Genomic DNA, 23,963 nt, shown 5'->3' with positions numbered 1-23,963 from the left:
AGGGTTTTATTAACTGAATTTTGGAAATAGATCACCAGGCCTTTTCTCCTAGTCCATCTTAGTCTGGAAGCTCCCTGAAACCTGTTGAGCATCAAAGCAACACACAGGCTTCCATTGATCGCTGAGTGGTAGCAGTGCATGAAGTGCATTGGCTGAGAATCGAACTTGGGTCTCCCACATGGAAGGTGAGAATTCTACCACCGAATCAAGATGATAGGAGTATACAAACATTGATAATCTTATCACGATAAGTATCAGTAAACTCTTGTGTAGACACATCTTTTTAAGAAAGAATTACCTCATTCTACCCTCATTTCCTTTAATCATTGTACTTATTAATTCAGCTGAATCAAGGGCTGTAAGTTTGGGATGCTAAAGCTAAATTTTCAGAGACTATCATTATTTCCTATTATCTGCAAAGTATTTCTGGCAGAAGTGGCCCAGACATCTGTATATGGCCTCTGGTAACAGAGCTTGAATGACTTGGCCGTGTATTTATTCCTGTAGGTAAGTCCTATGGGCGTAAACATCCATTTTGTTGAGCCTGAGGAATCTGTGACTTGAACAGAGTGCCAGACTTCTGTTTGTACTAGCACTCTTAGGAGACCTGAATAAGCTCTTACTTACCTGACACGCTTCGTTTGGAGCTTTGTTTTGTGTCATTAGATTGTCTGATTTGAGCTTTTCTTATATTGCAGATACATAGGTGCCGTGAAGAAGTTTTTTATCCGGAAAAAAATGAGTTTTGGGTAGACTTGATCTCTTGATTCTTAGTATTGCTTAGGGTAAGTTTAGGTATCCTTGAACAAAGGTAACAGGAGATGAAGTTGGGGAAGTTAGGGGAGTAAAACAATTTTGGAAGACGATGTGGGTGATAGAGGAATTTATATCCACTCAGTGACTGTAGAATTGAAAAATAAATGTCATATTTAGAGATGGCACACATCTTGGCAATGTAGGACAAGATAGGCTTAATTTTTGCTTCTAGAATCAGATGACCAAAAAAATAGGTCAGAATTCTAAAGTAAATAGCTCTACTGTTTCTTCTTCTAGATCTAAAAAGAATATCCTGTTAAATCATTTCTGGCATTTCAAAGAAAGCCATGAGAGCAGAGCTTTGTAGCTTTAGAAAAAAAAAAAAAGAGAGAATTTAGAACTGAAGTTAGTGCTTTTGAACACTAGGTAAATGCATTAAAAAAAGGTAATACATTCTTGAAACATCTTTGAGGACATAGCATAATGGTAATGCATTTATATAGATATTCTCCAGTTTCACTCTTTCTTTTTTTTTTTATTTTAATAATATAATTTACTTTTGAAAAATTTTATTGTTGTATTCTAAGTGAAAGTTTACAATTCAAGTTAGTCTCTCATACAAAAATTTATACATACATTGTTTTGTGACCCTTGTTGCTCTCCCCATACTGTGACAGCACCACTCCTCCTTTCTGCCCCGGATTTCCTGTGTCCATTCAACCAGCTCCTCACCCTCTCTGCCTTCTCATCTCATCTCTGGACAGGAGCTGCCCATTCAGTCTCATGTATCTACTTGAACTAAGAAGCACACTCTTCACAAGTATCATTTTATGTCCCATAGTCCAGTCTAATCTTTGTCTGAAGAGTTGGCCTCAGGAATGGTTTTAGTTCTGGGTTGACAGAGGGTCTGGGGGCCACGCTTTCTGGGGTTCCTCCAGCCTCAGTCAGACCATTAAGTCTGGTCTCTTTACTAGAATTTGAGTTCTGCACCCCACTTTTCTCGTGCTCCATCAGAAACTCATTGTTAAGCAGTTTCACTCTTTCTAAGCAGATATACAACACTACTAGTTGGTGATTTTTTTTTTTCCCCTAAGAATTAAGTTTTGTTTGTTTTAGGAACTACAATATTGATATTCTGTCAGCAGGGGCTTTAGAGTTGCAGAGATGACAGTTCAGCCACCACCTCTACGTTTTTCAAACTGTGGAGTCTTGGGATGATCACGTAATCCTCGAGCTTTTCTCATTTGTAAAATGGCAGGAACAGTACTTACCTCATACGTTTCTGAGAATATTGAATTGCTTCAGAGAGAGCGTATTAAACACTTACTAAATGTTAGACGTGCTAAATGAAATGAAAAGCAATATATATATCTGAATTTCCAGTACTAAAGTGTAGAATTTAATGCACAAAACAATTGTTTGATTTTAGGTTTGATTCTTGGGAGGTGAACAGGTTTGTTGCTTCCCTCTAAGCCATTGCTTGATGTCCTTTTGCAAAACACTTTAAGACTAACTTTCCTTCGAGCACTGAATTTGGGGGATATTCAGGGCCTTAAGAAGTTAGTGCCCTTTCAAAACGGTGGTTGAGCAGAGTAGTAAAGATCTGATTTCATTTTTATTATCATTATTTAATGTGTATAATCATATTACAAATAGCAGTAGCCACCATTTATTTCTGGGTAGTGTCTGCCAAGCACTGACTGAAACACTTTATAAACATTATCTCATTTAATCCCTGTAATAACTGGAGATGTAGGTATTATGGCCCTTACTATGCAGATAATAAAAAGACAAACACAGTTTAAGGAATATGTCTAAGCTTATATAGCTGGAAAGACTTAAAAGCTAGGATAGTGCTGTCTTGAGTTAGCATCAGTGATTTGGTACCTGTACATATCTGGAACATGGGAGCAATGGTGGTTCAGTGGTAGAATTTTTGCCTTCCATGAGGGAGACCCAGGTTTGATACCCAGCCAATGCAACCCATGTACAGCCTCCACATGTCTGTCATTGGAGGTTTGTATGTTGCTATGGTGCTGAATAAGTTTCAGTAGCGCTTCCAGACTGAGATACAGCCGGAAGAAAGGCCTGGCAATAACCAGCCAATGAAAACCCTATGGATCACAAGGGTCTGATCTGCAGCCAATCATGGGATGCTGCAGGACCCTGCAGTGTTTAAGTCATTTGTGCATGGGGTTGCCATGACTCAGGGGCAACTTCATGGCAGCTAACAACAACAACAACTTACCTGAATGGTAGTTTATCTCTTTGGAATGTTAATACAGCTTAGAGCTTCTTGAGGGAATTGTTGGTACTTAGAATCTTTGAAACATGTTATGCCTGATTAGGATTTGGGAAGGGAGGATTGATTGCCTATGTCCAGTGCCAACTTCTCTGAAATTACTTTTCCTCTGTTTTGATTTTGACTTTGGTCCATCTAAGGCAAGTGCAGAATACTGTGGAATGACTGTCTAAATCAGTGTTTTTCAACCTTGGCCACACAAAAGAATCACCTGGGAAGCTTCAAAATGTGAACCAAACAAAAACCAAAGCCCAGAACCCATTCTCAAATATTCTGATGTAAACTTGACAATCTGGGATTTGAACCAAGGTGGTGGAAAGGGCTCAGGTCAGTCCCCCTGGGAGCGCCAGAGTCACACTCCCTTGGGCCTGCTTTTCTCTGTAGTCTGGCTCGTAGTCCAGGGTGCCCTTCAGGGTGGAGGGCAAGGTGATGGAACAAATTGTCAGCATTTGCACCATTCCCGTTAGCAGTGATCTACCAGGAAGATCTCTTAGGGAGGTTGTCATCTATCCAGTGTCAGTTCTTGGAATATCTTTTCCATTATTTATTTAGACTTTGGATGTACCGGCTCTGTATATTGTTTGGTTTCCTATTCCAGTAACATTCCAGAGGTATTTGCCCTTTGTAAGGATCAAACATAGGTAAGTCATACTGGACCCGTTGAGGCTGGAGGAACCTGTGAGACTATTGCCCTGGAATACTCTTCAAACCCTGAAGTCATCTTTAAACAAACAAACAAAAAATTTAGCTCAAAAAGTAAAAAATGTCATCCTTAAGTATTGTGATTTAAAAAAAAATAAAATTATTTTTCTGAGGCACATCAGTAACCCTTAAAGCATAGATGAGAAATTTAGCGGGCAGTCAGTCTGAATTAATGGGAGTAAAACAACTAGAGCAGAAATAACGAGAATATTGACACAATGTGAAGAGTATAAGCAATGTCAATGAACAATATGTGTTGTTAGGTGCTGTTGAGTCAGTTCCGGCTCATAGCAACCCTGTGTACAACAGAATGAAATATTGCCTGGTCCTGCGCCATCCTCACAATTGTTGTTATGTTTGAGCCCATTGTTGAAGCCACTGTGTCAGTCCATCTCGTTGAGGGTCTTCCTCTTTTTGCTGACCCTCTACTTTACCAAGCATGATGTCCTTCTCCAGGGACTGGTCCCTCCTGATACCGTGTCCAAAGTATGTGAGACGTAGTCTCATCATCCTCGTTTCTAAGGAGTATTCTGGCTGTACTTCCAAGACAAGTTTGTTCATTCTTCTGGCAGTCCATGGCAGTCCATTCATTATTCTTCACCAGCACCATAATTGAAAGGCATCAGTTCTTCTTCGGTTTTCCTTATTCATTGTCCAGCTTTCTCTTGAGTATGAGGCGACTGAAAATACCATAGCTTGTCAATCACAGCTACGGGCAAGCCACCACAGTACAGCAAACTGACAGACGAGTTTTGGACAATATGCATAGAAATCGTTAAATGGGAGTATGTTTTGAAATGTATATTTTCACCAAAAATAATATTGAATTAAAAAAGCAAAATAAAAGACAGGTAAGTGAAGGAGCTATTCCAAATGTTGGTCACAGGTGCCATTTCCTTGCATGGAATTATATTTTCTGATCTTTTCCTCTCTCTGCCACTGTTACCATATTCTTCTCAACTTCACTTCTCTCCTGTCTTCCCCACCCACAAACTTCTTGAATTTGAACAATGACAGACGGCAATAAATCCAGCTGTGGACAATAGTCTAGGCAGCAGAGGACTTTTAAGGCAGGTAAGTAGTTTGCTATTTGCCAGAATGCCCTGTTGGAACAGAGAATCTGTGGAAATATGGTGTGTTCAGGTTACCAGTTGGAGCACTAAATTAATCAAATTTTCACTAGCAAATATTTGTCCACAGTAATTTAAATCATTTTTTATTCCATTTATACATGAGGGGGCAGTATGGTACTATAAAGCAAATGCCCTGTTGGAAATGTTTATTTTTATTAGTATATAATCATTTTTAGGTGAGAACTTTTAGAATATGCAATTAAAACTCCGATATGGTTGTTGGATTATTAAATGTAATACACATGTATAAATGATACCGTTACTCGTAGACACGGGTCCTCTGCCTGTTTTTATCTGAATGCGTAGATAATTTCATTACAACATTGAGACTTCCATGCAGTGCCTTTATTGTGAGCTTTACATTTATGCTTTGTTTAAAGCTAGCTGACTTTCTCCCTGTTCTTGGCTGCCAGCTGAAGAAGGTCAGCCTTCTGGAGATGCAGTGTCTGTTACAATGATAGCTCTAGATATCTTATTTTGCAGCTTCATTGAAGACCGAAGGGTCTCCAGTGTTGTTGGTGACAGGAAACCTCTGAACTCAGGTCTTGGCAGCTCTGGAAGGTCTGTTATAAATCACCTCTGTATAATATGCTTCCCTGTATGGCACAGATTGCTTTTCTCAAAAGAAATAATTGCTAAGCAAAGAAGCAGTACATTCTAATTAATGTTACTATACTGACATGTGAATGACATGGTAGATAAATCAAGGTGCTAATATGCTAAGTTTCATAAATGGAAGAGGAAATTATAAAGAGCAGTTAGTTGAAGGGTATTAAATGAATTGATAAAATCTACAAAAAACATTTTTTAAATTATTTTGTGTTTTTGGTGAAAATTTACACAGGAAGTTAGGTTCTCTTTTAACAATTTCTATACATGTTTTTCAGTGACATTGATTACATTCTTCACAATATATCAGCATTCTCATTATTTCCATTTTGGTTGTTCTGTTTCCATTAATCTAGCTTCCTTGTCTCCCTGTTCCCCCTGCCTTCTCGTCTTTGGTCTAGGGTAAATGTTAACTGTTTGGTTTCATCTAGATGATTATTTTGAGGAGCACAGTACTCACGGGTGATATTATTTATTTTATGGGCCAATCTGTCATTTGGCTGAAAGATGACCTCTGGCAGTGGTTTGAGTTCCAAGTTTAAAGATTATCTCAAGGCAATAGTCTCGGGGGGTTCATCTAGTCTCTACTGGTTCAGTAAGTCTGGCTTTTTTTTTTTTATAGCAATTTGAGTTTTGTTCTACAGTTTTCTCCCATTCTCTCTGAGACCATCTATTGGGTCCCTTGTCAGAATGGTCGGTAGCAGTAGCCGGGCACCATCTAGTTCTTGTGGTCTCAAGGTAAGTGATGTCATGTAGACTATTGATACCATAGACTAGTTTCTTCTTTGAGTCTTTGGTTGCCTTCTTTCTCTTTAGCTCCAGACGAATAGAGACCAATAGCTGTATCTTAGATGGCCGCTCACAAGCTTTTAAGACCCCAAACGCTAGACGCTACTCACCAAACTCGGATTTAGAACATTGTCTTTATGGATTATATTATACCAGTTGACTGAGTTGTCCCACGAGACTATGGTTCTAAGCCTCAAACCCAGGTTGTGCCTAGGAAGTATCCATAACTGTGCCCGCTATGTGCTTTATTTTATACTTGAAAATATATGCAGCACACATAAACATGTATATACATATGCCTACAGTTATTCATATATGCCTTCCTGTACATATTTATGCATACTTATATATCTGTGTAACCAAACACATATTTTTTAGTTGTTATTACTGTTGTTGCAAAATTGTATGTCCCCCAATGATTTTTTTTATTACAAATTTCTAGATAAACTGTTTGTTGACTGTTACATTTATCACAATTTGTCAGCATTCTCTTTAATTGTGTCTATACCCTTCTATTTGTGCTCAAACACTCGTCTTTTCTATGGCTGTGCTGTGCTCACTACTTCTATACTCGGAGCCACATTTCCCTTCACCAAAAGTAACAAGTCTCTAAGCTCTAAAGCATACTCACCCCTATCCCTCCTCCCTGGTAACCACCAATGAATATTGGTCTCTCTGTATTTATCTATTCTTGTCTTCTTATAAAAGAGGATCATGCAATATTTGTCCTTATATGCTTGACTTATTTCACTTAGCATTATGCCCTCCAGGTCCATCCGTATTATAATATGTTTCACAGACTCATTATTGTCCTTTATGGTTGCGTAGTATTCCTTTGTGTGTATGTACCACAATTTGCTTATCCATTCATCTGTTGATAGGCACTTCAGCTGATTCTATTGTTTTGCTATTGTGAATAAAGCTGCAATGAACATAGGAGTGCATATATCTGATTTGTCAGTAGTTTTAGGTCTCTAGGGTATATTCCTAGAAGTGGAATTGCTGGATCATAAGATAGCTCTATTTCTAGTTTTTTGAAGAAGCGCCAAGCCATTTTCTATAGTGGTTGTACCATTTTACATTCCCACCAGCAGTGAATAAGGGTTCCAATCTCCCCACAGCTTACCAGCATTTGTTATTTTTTTTAATCGGTGCCATTTTAGTAGGAGTAAGATGGTATCTCATTGTAGTTTTGATTTGCATCTCTCTAATGGCTAATTATCATGAGCATCTTTTCACGTGTTTGTTGGCTGTTTGGATGTCTTTGTTGGTGAAGGTTTTGTTCATGTCTTTTGCCCATTTTATAATTGGGTTGTCTTTCTGTTGTTGAGTTGCTGAAGTTTTCTCTGAATTTTGGAGATTAGACCCTTAACTGGTATGTCTTTTCCAAAAATTTTCCAGTCTCTAGGTTCCCTTTTTACTCTTTTGATTTGATAATGTCTTTTGATGAGCAGAAGTTTATAATTTTTATGTGATCCTATTTATCTATTTTGTTTTCTTCTATTCATGCATTTGTTGTAATGCTTGTTATCCTATTTTTATTAAAGATTAGGTCCCACAGTTTTCTCCCTGTTTTATTCCAGGGATTTTAAGGTTTTAGGTTTAATGTGTAGGTATTTGATCCATTTTGAGTTACTTTTTGTGTTTGATGAGAGTTATGGGCCCTGTTTTCAATTTTCTGCAGGTGGATATCAAGTTTTGCCAGCACCGTTTATTCAAGATACTGTCTCTGCCCCACTGGATGGACTTCGACCCATTGTCAAAGATCAGTTGTTCATAGATTTTTTGGTTTAGTTCTGAGTTCTCAATTCTATTCCGCTGGCTTATGGGTCTATCACTGAACCAGTACCAGGCTGTTTTGATTACAGTGGCTGTGTAGTATTTTTTTTTTTTTTTAATTTTCACGTTAATTGCATGATTTTCTCAGGTGATCTGTTAATTTTATTTACCTAAGTATATTTGCATGGTAATAAAAATTGCGTACAACAATAAGAGTGATGCTTATAGTATGAATTGCTTAGATAACATAGAGTACTTTTTATAGGCAACTATGTAAAGCACATTTTCTTTATTTAAAACTTTTTTTTTAACTGTGCTTTAAATGAAAGTTTACAGTTCAAGTTAGTTGCTCATACAAAAATTTATACATACACTGCTATGTGACCCTAGTTGCTCTGCCCATACTGTGACAGCACACTCCTCCTTCCACCCCAGATTTCCTGTGTCCATTCAACCACCTCCTGTCCCTTTCTGCCTTCTTATCTCTCCTCTGGACAGGAGCTGTCCATTTAGACTCATGTATCTACTTGAGCTAAGAAGCACACTCTTCACAAGTATCATTTTATGTCTTATAATCCAGTCTAATCTTTGTCTGAAGAGTTGGCTTCAGGAATGGTTTTAGTTTTGGGCTAACAGAGAGTCTGGGGGCCATGTCTTCCAGGATCCCTCCAGTCTCAGTCAGACCATTAAATCTAGTATTTTTACTAGAATTTGAGTTCTGCACCCCACTTTTCTCCTGCTCTGTCAGGTACTCTCTGTCGTGTTCCCTGTCAGGGCGGTCATTGGTAGTAGCTGGGCACCATCTAATTCTTCTGGTCTCAAGCTGATGGAGTCTCTGGTTTATGTGGCCCTTTTGTCTCTTGGGCACATATTTTCCTTGTGTCTTTGGTGTTCTTCATTCTCCTTTACTCCAGGTGGGTTGGGACCAATTGATGCATCTTAGATGGCCACTCGCTAGCTTTTAAGACCCCAGATGCCACTCACCAAAGTGGGATACAGAACATTTTCTTAATAAACTTTGTTATGCCAGTTGACCTAGGTGTCCCCTGAAACCATGGTCCCCAGACCCCCACCCCTGCTACTCTGTCCTTTTAAGTGTTTGGTTGTATTCAGGAAACTTCTTAGCTTTTGGTTTAGTCCAGTTGTGCTGACTTCTCCTGTAGTGTGTGCTGTCCTTCCCTTCACCTAAGATAATTCTTGTCTACTGTCTAGTTAGTGAATATCCCTCTCCTTCCCTACCCACCCTGGTAACTATCAAAGAATGTTTTCTCCTGTGTTTAAACCTTTTCTTGACTTCTTATAATAGTGGTCTTATACAATATTTGTCCTTTTGCAGCTGACTGATTCAGTCAGCATAATGCCTTCCTGATTCATCCATGTTATGAGGATGTTTCACGGATTCATTGTCATTCTTTATTGTTGTGTAGTATTCCATTTTGTGAATATACCATAATTTGTTTATCCATTCGTCTGTTGATGGGCACCTAGATTGTGTCCATTTTTTTGCTATTGTGAACAGTGCTGCAGTGAACAGGAGTGTGCATGTATCTATTCATGTGATGGCTCTTATTTCTCTAGGATATATTCCAAGGAGTGAGATTGCTGGACCGTATGGTACTTCTATTTCTAGCTTTTTAAGGAAGCGCCAAATAGATTTCCAAAGTGGTTGTACCATTTTACATTCCCACCAACAGTGTATACACGTTCCAGTCTCTTCAAAACCTCTCCAACGTTTATTATTTTGTGTTTTTTGGATTAATGCTAGCCTTGTTGGGGTGAGATGGTATCTCATTGTAGTTTTGATTTGCATTTCTCTAATGGCTAATGATTGTGAGCATTTCCCCATATATCTGTTGGCCGCCTGAATGTCTTCTTTGGCCAAATGCCTGTTCATATCCTTTGCCCATTTTTAAATTGGGTTATTTGTCTTTTTGTTGTTGAGGTTTTGCAGTATCTTGTAGATTTAGAGATTAGACCCTGACCAGATTTGTTGTAGCCAAAAATTTTTTCCTAGTCTAGAGGTTGTCTTTTTACTCTTTCGGTGAAGTCTTTTGATGAGCCTAACTGTTTGATATTTAGGCACTCCCATTTATCTATTTTCTCTTCTGGTATTTGTGCATTGTTAGTAATATTTTGTATTCTGTTTATGCCATGTATTAGGGTTCCTAGCATTGTCCCTGTTTTTCCTCTATGATCTTTATTGATTTAGATTTTATATTTAGGTCTTTGATCCATTTTGAATTAGTTTTTGTACATGGGGTGGGGTGTGGGTCTTGTTTCAATTTTTTGCTGATGGATATCCAGTTATGCCAGCACCATTTGTTAAAGAGATTGTCTTTTCCCCATTTAATGGACTTTGGGCCTCTGTCAAATATCAGCTGCTTGTAGGTGGATGAGCTTATATCTGGATTCTCAACTCTGTTCCATTGGTCTGTGTATCTGTTGTTGTACCAGTACCAGGCTGTTTTGACTACCATGGCAATATGATAGGTTCTAAAATCATATAGTATGAGGCCTCCCACTTTGTTCTTCTTCTTCAGTAATGCTTTACTTATCCGGGGCCCCTTCCCTTTGCATATGAAGTTGGTGATTTGTTTCTCCATCTCATTAAAAAATGCCATTGGAATTTGAATTGGGATTGTGTTGTATCTGCTTTGGGTAGAATAGACATTTTCACAATGTTGAGTCTTCTTATCCATGAGCAAGGTATGCTTTTCCACACAGGTCTCTTGGTTTCTTTGTATAGGTCTTTTATGTCTCTAGATTTATTCCTAAGTATTTTATCTTCTTGGGGGCTATTGTAAATGGTATTGATTTGGTGATTTCCTTTTGGAAGTTCTCTTTGTTGGTGTAGAGGAATCCAACTGATTTTTGTATGTTTATCTTGTACCCTGATACTTTGCTGAAATCTTCTATTAGTTCCAGTAGTCTTCTTGTGGATTCTTTCAGGTTTTCTGGGTATAAGATCGTATCATCTGCAAATAGGGATGCTTTTGCTTCTTCCTTACCAATTTGGATGCCCTTTTTTTCCTTTTTCTAGTCTAATTGCTCTGGCTAGGACCTCCAGCACCATAATGAATAAGAATGGTGATAAATGGCATCCTTGTTTGGTTCCCATTCTCACGGGGAATGCTTTCAGACTCTCCATTTAGGATCATGTTGGCTGTTAGCTTTGTATAAATGACTTTTATTATATTGAGGAATTTCCCTTCTAGTCTTATTTTGCTGAGAGTTTTTAATCATGAATGGGTGTTGGACTTTGTCAAATGCCTTTTCTGCACCAACTGATAAGATCCTGTAGTTCTTGTCTTTTTTATTTATGTGATGGATTACATTGATTGTTTTTCTAATGTTGAACTGTCCCTGCATACCTGGTATAAATCCCACTTGATCATGGTGAATTATTTTTTTGATATGTTGCTGAATTCTATTGGCTAGAATTTTGTTGAGGATTTTTGCATAAGTGTTCATGAGAGATATTGGTCTGTAATTTTCCTTTTTTGTGGTGTCTTTACCTAGTTTGTATCAGGGTTATGCTGGCTTCATAGAATGAGTTTAGGAGTATTCCATCCTTTTTTATACTCTGAAATACCTTTAGTAGTAGTGATGTTAACTCTTCTCTGGAAGTTTGGTAGAATTCTCCAGTAAAGCCATCAGGTCCAGGGCTTTTTTTAATTTGGAGTTTTTAAATTATCTTTTCAATCTCTTCTTTTGTTATAGGTTTATTTAGTTGTTCTAGCTCTGTTTGTGTTAGTTTAGGTAGGTAATGTGTTTCTAGAAATTTTTCTATTTCCTCTAGGCTTTCAAATTTGTTAGAGTAATTTTTCCATAGTATTCTATTAGGATTCTTTTAATTTCAGTTGGGTCTGTTATGATATCGCCCATCTCATTTCTTGTTCGAGTTACTTGCTTCTTCTCCTGTTTTTCTTTTGTCAGTTTGGCCAACAGTTTATAGATGTTATTGATCTTTTTAGAGAACCAGCTTTTGGTCTTGTTAACTCTTTCAATTGTTTTTCTATTCTCTACTTCATTTAATTCTGCTCTAATTTTTATTTGCTTTCTTCTGTTGCGCAAGGGCTTCTTTTGCTGCTTTCTTTCTATTTATTCAAGTTGTAGGGTTAATGTTTTGATTTTGGCCCTTTCTTCTTTTTGGATGTGTGCATTTATTCCTATAAATTGACCTCTGAGCGCTGCTTTTGCTGTGTCCCAAAGGTTCTGGTGGGATGTGTTTTCATTCTTGTTTGATTCTATGAATTTCTTTTTTCTTTCCTTGCCTTCTTTTGTAACCCAGTAGTTTTTGAGCAAGGGGTTGTTCAATTTCCATGTGTTTGATTTTTTTTTCCTTTTTCTGTTACTGATTTCTACTTTTATGGCTTTATGGTGAGAAAAGATGCTTTGTAATATTTCAGTGCTTTGGATTCTGTTAAGGTTTGCTTTATGGCATAATATGCGGTCTGTTCTGGAGAAGATTCCATGTGCATTGGAAAAGAAAGTATACTTGTCTTGCTGTTGGGTGGAGTGTTCTGTATATGTCTATGAGATCAAATTGGTTGATCGTGGCATGTATAGTATGTTTTGATATCAGGGAGTATAAGGCCTCCTGCTTTGTAGTTTTCCTTCTGTATTTCTTTGGCTATTTGAGTTTGCTTTCTTTTCCATTCTACAGAAACATTTTGTGAAAAATGTAGATGGGAATCCAAAAGGTGATTTCATAAGAAAATGTTATTTGTACAAGTGTAAGAAATATTTGCAGTTGTATATTTTTATGTAATTTAAAAAAAATTGAGGCCAGCATTTTGGCATAAATATAATACATACTTTGGACATGTTATCAGGAGAGACCAGTCCCTGGAGAAGGACATCATACTTGGTAAAGTAGAAGGTCAGTGAAAAAGAGGAAGACCCTCAGTGAGATGAATTGACATGGTGGTTGCAACAAGAAGCTCAAACATAGCAATGATTGTGATGATGGCGAAGGACTGGGCAGTATTTTGTTCTGTTGTACATGGGGTTACTGTAAGTCAGAACTGACTCGACAGCACCTAACCAAAAAACAATAACAACATGTGAAATTTAATGGAATATTTGCTTTTAACATTTTTATCCTGAGTACTTCCTTTGGAGATGAAAAACTAGGGTATTGTCTATACCTGGTACTGATAATGATACTTGTTCAGTTTTGGAATGAATTTATTTGAAATATATGTGATGATGCTTATACTTGATTTTAATCAGAAATTTTATTTTGAAGTTTTCTGTTCAAAATAAATAAAAGTCCCATTACCTATACCCAAAATTTGAAGGAATGGGTTTTTGACTCCAGTCTGTCCTGAATGAAATCCACATCAAATGATATTTGATGATGGTTTACTGTTGTAATAAACAGGTTTGTGTTCATGGAAAACAATTAATATACTTTTTGCTTTGATGGCAGATTTTTAGGACCCTGCCTGATGCCGTATTCCCTGAGCCAACCTCGCTGTCAACGTCACCCCCAAATGCTCCACCAAGGCAATCAAAGAGGCCAGGACAGAGGAATAAGAGACCCATGGCTGTATATAATCTTTGTCTTGAGTTGGAAGATGGTAAGATGTTAATTATATTTTTCAGCTTGACAGCATGTTGAGAATACGGCATATCATATGTCCTCCGGGCAAGCCACAGTTTTCCATTCTCTGGTTTTCATTTCTTTTTCCCTTAAAATTATAATTTTTGAGATTAACAGGGAGGGTAAAGCTTTCTTGTCAGGGAGAAAATGCAAGTTTCAGTTTTGTGTTTGTCTCTATTATGCATGGTTCTTTTTTCTTTTTAAAAGACAACTTATATTTCTTTTTTGGGAGACTTGTGTGACCTCGTGTGAAGTTACATAACCCTGAGACAAATGGAAGAGGAACTAAAATTAAAGCAGATCTTTTATGAGAGGAGCTAATAAAGTCTAATGTTAAATACATCTAGATTAAAGGCACAGTTCACCATTGCACTGGAGTGTGTGGTGCTGCACCTTTCTTTCCCTGCTTTTCTGACCTTCTCATAAGGCAGACCACTTAATCATATAGCAGAGACTGCAAGTTGACTTGCCAGGGCCAGTCTGAGTGAACTGAGCTGCAGTGAGACTCTGGCAAATGGAAGCTCTCTCATCCCATCGAAGCTACCATGTCCCAGCTAATTGTTGCCATGTGGCAACATGGTTTCACTATTGTTCAACTGCCCAGTTTTTTAAAGAGAGCCTAGAAATCTGAATTTTAAACACTGATCCATACAAAATAAGACTGTGAGCCACACAGAGACCACTGATTGCTGACTTGCAACCATGTGGTTATTGGTGTGGAGGATGAAATGATGATGGTGTCAAACACTGCATGTTCAGGACACATATCCAAAACTGACTGTTTTGTTATGGGGCGTCACCATTATTGAGGACATTTCTTGAATTTGAAATTAGTCTTCATTTTTCTTCCTTCCCCTTCTTTTCCTATATATATAGTTGATATCAATTATATGTATATATATATATCATTCATTTATTATTCTATTGAGCAACAAGGTTATATTTGTTTGAAAGTATGAGATGATCATCAAAGGGAGAAAGGAGATGGGGAGAAACAAATACAGTGCCTTCACCATAGGCAGCTACACAATCAAATATCCAGTAAGTAAACGTCAAAGAGCCATACAAGGCAAGTAACAACTGTCTTCAACCCAGCTGACTCGGAGAACTCAGAATGCCTCCTCAATAACACTGGGGGACTAAGGCCTTGCGGTAGTTATTTAAATAGCTTAAGACCTAGATACTTATGATGCAAGTGCTAGCTTTACAGTCAGATCCTTATTTTCCAGAGCAAGGGCATGCATCAACCTATAATTTTAGAGCTTCGTTTAAAATCAACGTATAATTTCAGAGCTTCATTTTAGACATTACTTTCAACTTCTGATCCCAGTTAACTTTTTTATTCTTTTTTTCTCACTTTGACTGTCTCTCAGTAGAGTTGCTAATAAGGAGTAAAACTGACGGGCTTGAATTGCACATTCTTGTATATCTCACTTGTCCTCTAGTGGAAGTGTTAATAAATAGTGAAATAAGCAAATGTTGGGAAGCAGGAGGAGAAAATGAAATCAGGAAGACACAGAATGATATCTAAATTGGCTAACTGTCCGTTGAGGAAAACTGGATTGACTATATTTCATAAATGAAGTGACCAAAGAAGCAATCTTATCTTAGGATCACGTCTACTTTTTTGGCATTTTTAGAAATTGAATCATAACATCTAATTTATACAGTGTATTAATCTTTTGATCGTTGGATTGTTAAATGATTATGAATGGATAAGACGTTGCTATAGCGGTCTTCAGCATATCTTTTATGGAAATATTCAAGATGGTGTATAATCATGAGTTTCCTAGTTTCTTTATTTTTAGGTGATATAATAATTCTTAAATTTTTTTTTTATTTTAAAGGAAAATATTGTCAAATACTCAGCTCCTTTAGTCTATTTTCTTCATGTTCATTATTGATATTTTCTATATTTTGTATTTTACAAAGTACTTTATGACTTTACATTAATCTTTCTTGATTGCAGCTTTGGATTTTATTTGCACAAGTGTCAGAATTAGAAAACTCCATGAGTTTGGTCATGGAGTGATTTCATTTCATCTTAGAATCATAAGATAAAGCAATAAAAACTATTATCTCCCTCTCCCCATTTTCCCCAGATAAGGTTTGAGGAAACTTAAGTTGTGTGGAAAGAATTATTTCAGAGAGAACAAAGTAGGATCTATATTTTGTCATACACTTCCGTATTTTGCATATTCTAAAAAAACTGGCTACCACACGTCTGTCAATTTGTTCCACTGTGGAAGCATCAAAAGAAGATGGAAGAAATATACTGAGTCACTGTACCAAGAAGAATTGGTCGATGTTCAGCCATTTCAGAAGGTAGCATATGATCAAGAACTGATGACACTGAAGGAAGAGGTCCAAGCTGCACTGAAGACATTGGCGAAAAAAAGACTCCAGGAGTTGACAGAATGCCAGTTGAGATGTTTCAGCAAACAGATAAAGTGCTGGAAGCGCTCACTTGTCTATGCCAAGAAATTTGGAAGACAGCTACCTGGCCAACCAATGGAACAGATCCATATTTGTACCCACTCCAAAGAAAGGTGATCAAACAGAATATGGAAATTATTGAACAATATCATTAATATCACACACAAGTATAATTTTGCTGAAGATCATTCAAAAGTGGTTCCAGCAGTACATTGACAGGGAACTGCTAGAAGTTCAAGCCAGATTCAGAAGAGGACGTAGTACAAGGGCTATCATTGCTGATCATTGGATCTTGGCTGAAAGCAGAGAATACCAGAAAAATGTTTACCTGTGTTTTATTGACTCTGCAAAGGCATTTGACTTTGTGGATCATAACAAATTATGGATAACATTGCAAAGAATGGGAATTCCAGAACACCTAATTGTGCTCATGTGCAACCTGCACATAGATCAAGAGGCAGTTATTTGAAAAGAACAGAGGGATACTGCTGCTTTAAAATCAAGAAAGGTGTGCGTCAGGGTTGTGTCCTTTCACCATACTTATTCAATCTGTATGCTGAGCAAGTAATCTGAGAAGCTGGACTATGTGAAGAAGAACGTGGCATCAGGATCGGAGGAAGACTCATTAACAAACTGCGATATGCAGGTGACACAACCTTGTTTGCTGAAAGTGAAGAGGACTTGAAGCACTTACTGATGAAAATCAAAGACCACAGCCTTCAGTATAGATTACACCTCAACACAAAGAAAACAAAAATCCTCACAACTGGGCCAATAAGCAACGTTATGATAAATGGAGAAAAGAGTGAAGTTGTAAAGGATTTCATTTTACTTGGATCCAAAATCAACGCCCACGGAAGCAGTAGTCAAGAAATCAAACGACACATTGCACTGGGTGAATCTTCTGCAAAAGATCTCTTTAAAGTGTTAAAAAGCACAGATGTTACTTTAAGGACTTAGGTGCGCCTGACCCAAGCCATGGTGTTTTCAGTTGCCTCATAATGCATGTGAAACCTGGACAATGAATAAGGGAGACCGAAGAAGAACTGATGCCTTTGAATTATGGTGTTGGCGAAGAATATTACATATACCATGGTCTGCCAGAAGAACAAACAAATCTGTCTGGGAAGAAGTACATACAGCCAGAGTGCTCCTTAGAAACAAGGATGGCGAGACTTCGTCTCACATACTTTGGACGTGTTATCAGGAGGGATCAGTCCCTGGAGAAGGACATCATGCATAGTAAAGTAGAGGGTCATTGAAAAGGAGGAAAACCCTCAAGGAGATGGATCGACACAGTGCCTCCAACAATGGGCACAAGCATAACGACGGTTGTGAGGATGGTTCAGGACCAGGCAGTGTTTTGTTCTGTTGCACATAGGATCCCTGTGAGTAGGAACCGACTGGATGGCACCTAACAAGAACAACAACAACAAAATTGGAGATAAAATGAAGAGAGGAGAGGTGGTAAATACCCTTTTGAAAGGAAACATAGAGTGAAAGGATACTAAAAATCTGTTCTTGTTACTGATTATCACTTAGCATTTTGAAGACTTTACCCCTTCAAAAAATAAAATAAAAAGATATGTTCTTGTCACTAGGATTTAAATGTTATTTCAGTAGCCTGAGTCATCTTATGTAATTGTCAGCTCTACTTGAAGATTTCAAAATGATTAATCTTTTTTGTATTGTTTTTTATTGATGGTAGTTGAGTTTTTTCTCATGTTTATCTAATTTTGGTATGCATTATAGCCAATTTTGGTTGATTACTTTTCCTAGTTTATATGAATGAGATAGAAAATATTAATGCAAATGTTTCCCTGTCCCTTCAATTTTCTTATTGTAGTATAAATTAAATCCGGCTTAGTAAAATTCAGGATGCACGGTTTTTGCTTAAAAGTTAGAGTATCTGCCAAGATTCAAGGAACTGATTTAACAAGATTCTAGGATTACTGGAGATTTTATTCAGCCCTATGATTTGGTCACAGATTTGGTATTTGAGTGAAGTGGTTTCTGGTATGTTATTTCTTCTTCTGCATCAAATTGAGTATGAAACTATGCGATGTATCAAACAGCCAACCCTGGAAAATACTTAGAATTGGTTTTAGTTGAACATCAAGCAGATCAAAACGTCATTAGCAAAGCATCAGCAAGCCTGTTTGCATAAGCCACAGTAAGATGATAACAAACCATGAGAATCCACTCAGTGGCCTGGAAGCAGAGAACCCCGACGTCTGCCGCTATTGGATAGGAGAGGACTCCTCTGCTGTTAGACGTGATTTTTATTATTGTATTTAATGCTCCTCCATTCCCCCCACACCCAAACTGAGGAATGACCATTCAACTAAAGAAGCTCAGTAACTTTAATGAAGATTTTAATTGGGATTGGCGTATTTATCCATACTGTGTACAAATAGCTTATTATTGCTTTTTGTAATATACAATTAAATGATATTAAACTTATTATTTGCAAATGACTTTAAAATTTTACTTACTTGCCTAGACATCTTTATTGATGATTAATATGAGCTGAAATGGATAGAGTATTTAGCTAGATTTCTTACAATAAAGCAGCTATTAAATCTTTATTAAAATTCTTGTCTTTTATTATTTTGTAGAGCCATATTGTTCATTTTCATATAGCATGTCGTAGTCTCATAAACTTCAGATCTGAGTTGATTAGTCCATTATGGAGTGTCACAAAATGGGAGGTAGGTTACTAAGTGGTAAAAAGAAGATTAAAAGTCAAAGGTTTGCTTTCATTCCATTCTTAAGTTATCCTTCTATGTTTTTATTTCCTTAGAACTAGTAGTAAACTAACTCTGAAAAAGTTTAGTGTATATTGTATGTTTGTTTTTTTCTGCCCACTCCAAATTTATATCATTGCTACCTCTTATATTAAGAGGGGCGGTTGTGTTTGTTGTAATGCCCCCAGATACCACTCAAGTTCTTAACACTATCTGAGGTGAAAGTGACCTTTGTTACTTTTCATTCAAGGCAGAAGAAACATTTTAAAAGAAGGTTTGGGGAACAGGTTAGCTTAAACAGAACTAGACATTGACAAGACTAGTTTTTATTTGTGTCTTCTTAGGTAACTAAGTATTCTGTGCCTGTCTTCTTTTGTACATGATATGTTGTTGTTAGGTGCGGTCGAATCGGTTCCAACTCATAGTGACCCTATGTACAACACAACGAAACACTGCCCAGTCCTGCCCCATCCTCATAATCGTTGTTATGTTTGAGCCCATTCTTGCAGCCACAGTGTCAATTCATCTCATTGAGAGCCTTCCTCTTTTTCTCTGGCCCTCTACTTTACCAAGAATTATGTCCTTTTCCTGGAATTGGCCCTTCCTGATAACATGTCCAAAGTATGTGAGATGAAGTCTCGCCATCCTCCTTTCTAAGGAGCATTCTGGCTGTACTTCTTCCAGGACAGATTTGTTCGTTCTTCTGGCAGTCCATGGCATATTCAATATTCTTCGCCAACACCATAGTTAAAAGGTGTCAATTCTTCAGTCTTCCTTATTCATTGTCCAGCTTTCACATGCATATGAGGTGTTTGAAAATACCATGGCTGGGATCAGGTGTACCTTAGTCCCCAAAGTGACATCTTTGCATTTTAATACTTTAAAGAGTTCTTTTTGCAGCAGATTTGCCCAATGCAATGTGTCGTTTGATTTCTTGATTGTTACTTCCATGGGCATTGATTGTGGATACAAGTAAAATGAAATTCTTGACAACTTCCGTATTTCCTCCGTTTACCGTGGTATTGCTTGTTGGTTCAGTTTTGAGGATTTTTGTTGTCTTTATGTTGTGGTGCAATCCATAGTGAAGGCTGTAGTCTTTGATCTTCATCAGTAAGTGCTTCAAGTCCTCTTTACTTTCAGCAAGCAAGGTTGTGTCATCTGTATATCAAAGGTTGTTAAGGAGTCTTCCTCTAATCCTGAAGCAGCATTCTTCATATAGCCCAGATTCTTGGAATATTTGCTCAGTGTATAAATCAAATAAGTATGGGGAAAGGATACAACCCTGACACACACCGTTCCTGACTTTAAACCATGCGGTATCCCCCTTGTTCTGTTTGAATGACTGCCTCTCGGTTCTACGTACAGGTTCCTCATGAGCACAGTTAAGTGTTTCTGGAATTCCCATTCTTCGCAGTGTTATCTATAATTTGTTATGATCCACATAGTCGAATGCCTTTGCATAGTCAATAAAATACAGGTAAACGTCTTTCTGGTAGTCTCTGCTTTCCGCCAAGATCTATCAGACATCAGAAATGATATCCCTTGTTCCACATCCTATTCTGAATCTAGCTTGAATTTCTGGCAGTTCCCTGTCTATGTACTACGGCAACCACTTTTGAATGATCTTCAGCAAAACTGTACTTGTGTGTGATATTAATGATATTGTTCAATTATTTCCGTATTCTGTTGGATCACCTTTGTTTGGAATGGGCACAGTTTATTTATTTAGGAAACTCAAAAACGTTGATTTATAGCGAGCTAAAAAAATCATCTTGAAAGCCAACTGGTAGGATTTAATATTATTTTAGTGTAGGTCTTACTTGGGTGTTGTGTTGGCTCTTTCATGTTTGGATCCTGGATGTGCTAACTGCAGAACATCTGCTGTTGTAGTCCTGCAATGTGGTAGATACCACAGTGGGGCATGCAGAGCCTCATAAGCAAAAAAAAAAAAAAAAAAAATGGCAGTACTCACTACTGTTGAGCAGGAGGTCAATAAACAGTGAGGTTTTCTGAGGGCATGTTCATTTTTCTTCTATCCTGAGTAGGGACATGCCCGACCTGCATCCATCTCTAAAATCAGAATAGGACAAATAAATCACATATGGATGTTCTTTTCACCTAAGAAAATCAGAAATTTAAATGGCTACCTAATATTTAAATGTCAGTGAGAATAATGGTGATTATATAAATTAGCCATCTCAGGTAGGTTAAAAGAATATGGTTGTATTTTGAGACATGAGCAAGAGTAGAAAAGTAGAAAGCAGGCCACAGAAAGGTCTTTTTAAATGTAGATCTTTCTTTTTAAATCACAGAAAATGCCATGCCGGTAGCAGTTAGGATTTTTTTCTGCCTCTATTCTTTATTAATGATTTTTATAGCACTGGATACTAAAATCAGAATTATACCTCATATCTATTAAAGAGCTTTTATACGTTCCTTAGCTTGCCACACACAGCTTCTACCTTCAAAGAGTTTATATTGTACTCTTAGCCTGTATGTCGCTTTAGAGTGAAATATGAAGCAGTATGGCAGTACGTACCCAGTGGTATGAATGGGCAGTGAAAGCTCTAAGGAGAAGAACTCCAGAGCTGCAGTAGGTAGGAAGGGTTACATGGAGAAACGTTGAGCTGAGCCATTTTGGCAATTAGATGGATAACTTTCAGATGAGGGGACTAGCATGGATGGAGGCATGGTGACAGCAGTGAGCAAGGGCAGGCATGAAGGTGAGGAGTCAGCCAGCCTGATTACCGATGGGGAGACTGAGACAGCAGTTAGTGACAAGGTGGCCTGACGAGAGCTGCACTAGAATGCATAAGGAAGCCTGGGCTGTGGAGTTTGGATTGACTGTGCATGCACTCATGGGCAAATTGCTTGCTCCCTCTAAATCTTCATTATTAACTATAAAATAGGAATAATAATAGTGTCTACCACCTAGAATGGTTGAGAAGGTTAAGATGGCAGGCTGAGCACAGTGTCTGGCACATAGTAAGTACTCAAATGCTAGCTGCTGCTGTCTCTTATTATTCTTAAAGCTGGGGAAAAGCACCTTATGTCACTGACTAGTTTTCAGCAAGGTGGTAGAGTTGTCACATGTTGAAAATAACATTTAAGAAAATTTAATCTGACTTAATCTTTCTGTAGGAATCAAGGAGTTCATGGTAAAAGGCTGATTAAGTAATTTAGGTTTAGGATGATGTGGGCTTAAACCAGCACCAAGAATGGAAAAGAAAAGGAGTGTCTGGGAGAAATGTGAAAGCGAATTGTTGGGACTTTCTTAACTGATTAGATGTGGGGGATGAAGATAGACTATGGAAACGGATGTCACTAACCACATTTTAGGCCCATTGATTGGTAAAGTTATCTTTGTGTTTATGTCTTAGTTTTTGCCATGCAGTTTTTTCCTTGCATAGCTTAAATATTTAGATAATCTTTCCATCAAAAGGAAGGAAACCTCTCATTTTGTTAGTGTCTTTAATACATATTCTTATATGAAACTGCTTTGGAAAAAAAATTGTTAAAAATAGTGTAAATATATTGGTCTAAATAGTATATATGGAAAGTCAGTGTAAAGAGAGAGACATTAAATAATTTGTAAAATGTTATACTTTCTTATGGAAGAATATTTTCACAGTCATGTAGGTCCCTGGGTGGTGCAAATGGTTTGCACTGGACTACTAACTGAAAGGCTGGCGGTTCAAATCCACCCAGTGGCACCGTGGATGAAAGGCCTGGCAATCTACTTTCATAAAGATTACAGCCAGTAAAATCCTGTGGAGCTCAGTTTTACTTTGTAATACATGCAGTCGCCCTGAGTTGGAATCAACTCGATGGTAATGAGTTTGGTTGTTTTTTTGTTTTTTGTTTTTTGTATGAACAATGTAGAGCTTATTTTTCTCCTACTTTACATCATAGACATACATCCACATTCATTCATAGGCTCATCTTAAAGAACAGAGGTCAACCACGATACTACTAATACCAGTTGCTGTTTTATCAGTTCCGACTTAGGGCAACCAGATATGTTTCTGAGTAGAAATGTGCTCTATAGGGTGTTCAGTGGATGATTTTTTTAGAAGTCAATCGCCAGGTGTTTCTTCCAAGGTACCTCTGGGTGGACTCGAACCTCCAACCTTTTAGTTAGCAGCTAAGCCTGTTAACCATTTGCGCCACCCAGGGACTCCAAACCGCTCTACTAAGAGAGACTTATTTCAGTGGAAGTCAAGGACCGATAGCCAACGTTCATGCTGACTATGTGCTCTCTCATCTCAGTTCCCAAGAGAACATCTTTAGAAATCCTCTTTATGAGAACATGCTTTTGTAAGTGAATTGTACCTACCCTGCTTTTCCTAAAAGGTTATGAGGACATTCATGTGTAAGGAGAACCACTGTAAAACCATCATTGGCATGCATTTTCAATGACATTCTACAGCTATTGACATTTTCTTGTAGACCTGTCTGATGAGCTTGACTCAGAATTATATAACTGTAGTTAACTGGGCGCAAGCAGAACTTTGTCTTAAGCTCGGCAATCTTTCTTCTCTTGATTTTTATCTTTTTTTTGGCTGACATTTAATGGGCGGGCTTTGGATAATAACTTCCTGAGTGCCGAGGCCTCTTGCTACCTCCTTAGAGCCACGTTATGATTCCTTGATATGGAATTACTGTGTTGTGAAGTTAAGTCTTGAATCATTGACAGTATATGTAGACAGATTATTTCTTAACTCATTTTTACAATGATGAGATCAATGGGTTGGAAAAGGCAGCCAGAAATTTCAGGGCTGTAATTGAGTTGTGGCATTCTCATAAATCACATAAGCCGCCTCCTCTGCATTGGCGTCTCCCATGAAGCTCAGCGCTCCCTAATGTTAGTAACAAAGCAAAAGGCAACTTCTTATGTGACTTCCTTTATAATCTTAAAAATGCTTCTATGTGGGATGAAAATTTCCCCTTTTCTTAGGGAAGGGGAAAAAGCTTATTTAACTGCTTTAAAAAAAAATACCTAGCTGCTTCTGTGGGTAAAAGAAGTTCATGGCAGGTAACTAGATTTATAGAAGAGAGAAAAATTCTTTAAAGCTTGTCTCCTGGTGGGGTAGGTTTTTTTC

The 23,963-nt window shown here is 37.7% G+C and overlaps 1 protein-coding gene across 1 annotated transcript in view; it reads left to right on the top strand.

The window, feature by feature from the left end:
- The window catches only part of ARHGAP10 (Rho GTPase activating protein 10), a 389,415-nt gene that overhangs the window by 299,895 nt on the left and 65,557 nt on the right, over nt 1–23,963 (top strand). The window contains exon 19 of the mRNA XM_004378836.2: nt 13,505–13,655. Within this exon, the coding sequence (XP_004378893.1) occupies nt 13,505–13,655 (151 nt within the window). The remainder of the gene's footprint in view (nt 1–13,504; nt 13,656–23,963) is intronic.

This window comes from Trichechus manatus, unplaced genomic scaffold (assembly GCF_000243295.1).
Source record: "Trichechus manatus latirostris isolate Lorelei unplaced genomic scaffold, TriManLat1.0 scaffold00059, whole genome shotgun sequence".
NCBI classification, from domain to species: domain Eukaryota; kingdom Metazoa; phylum Chordata; class Mammalia; order Sirenia; family Trichechidae; genus Trichechus; species Trichechus manatus.
The sequence above is the reverse complement of the archived record's forward strand: the minus strand, read 5'-3'. Positions and strand labels throughout refer to the sequence as shown.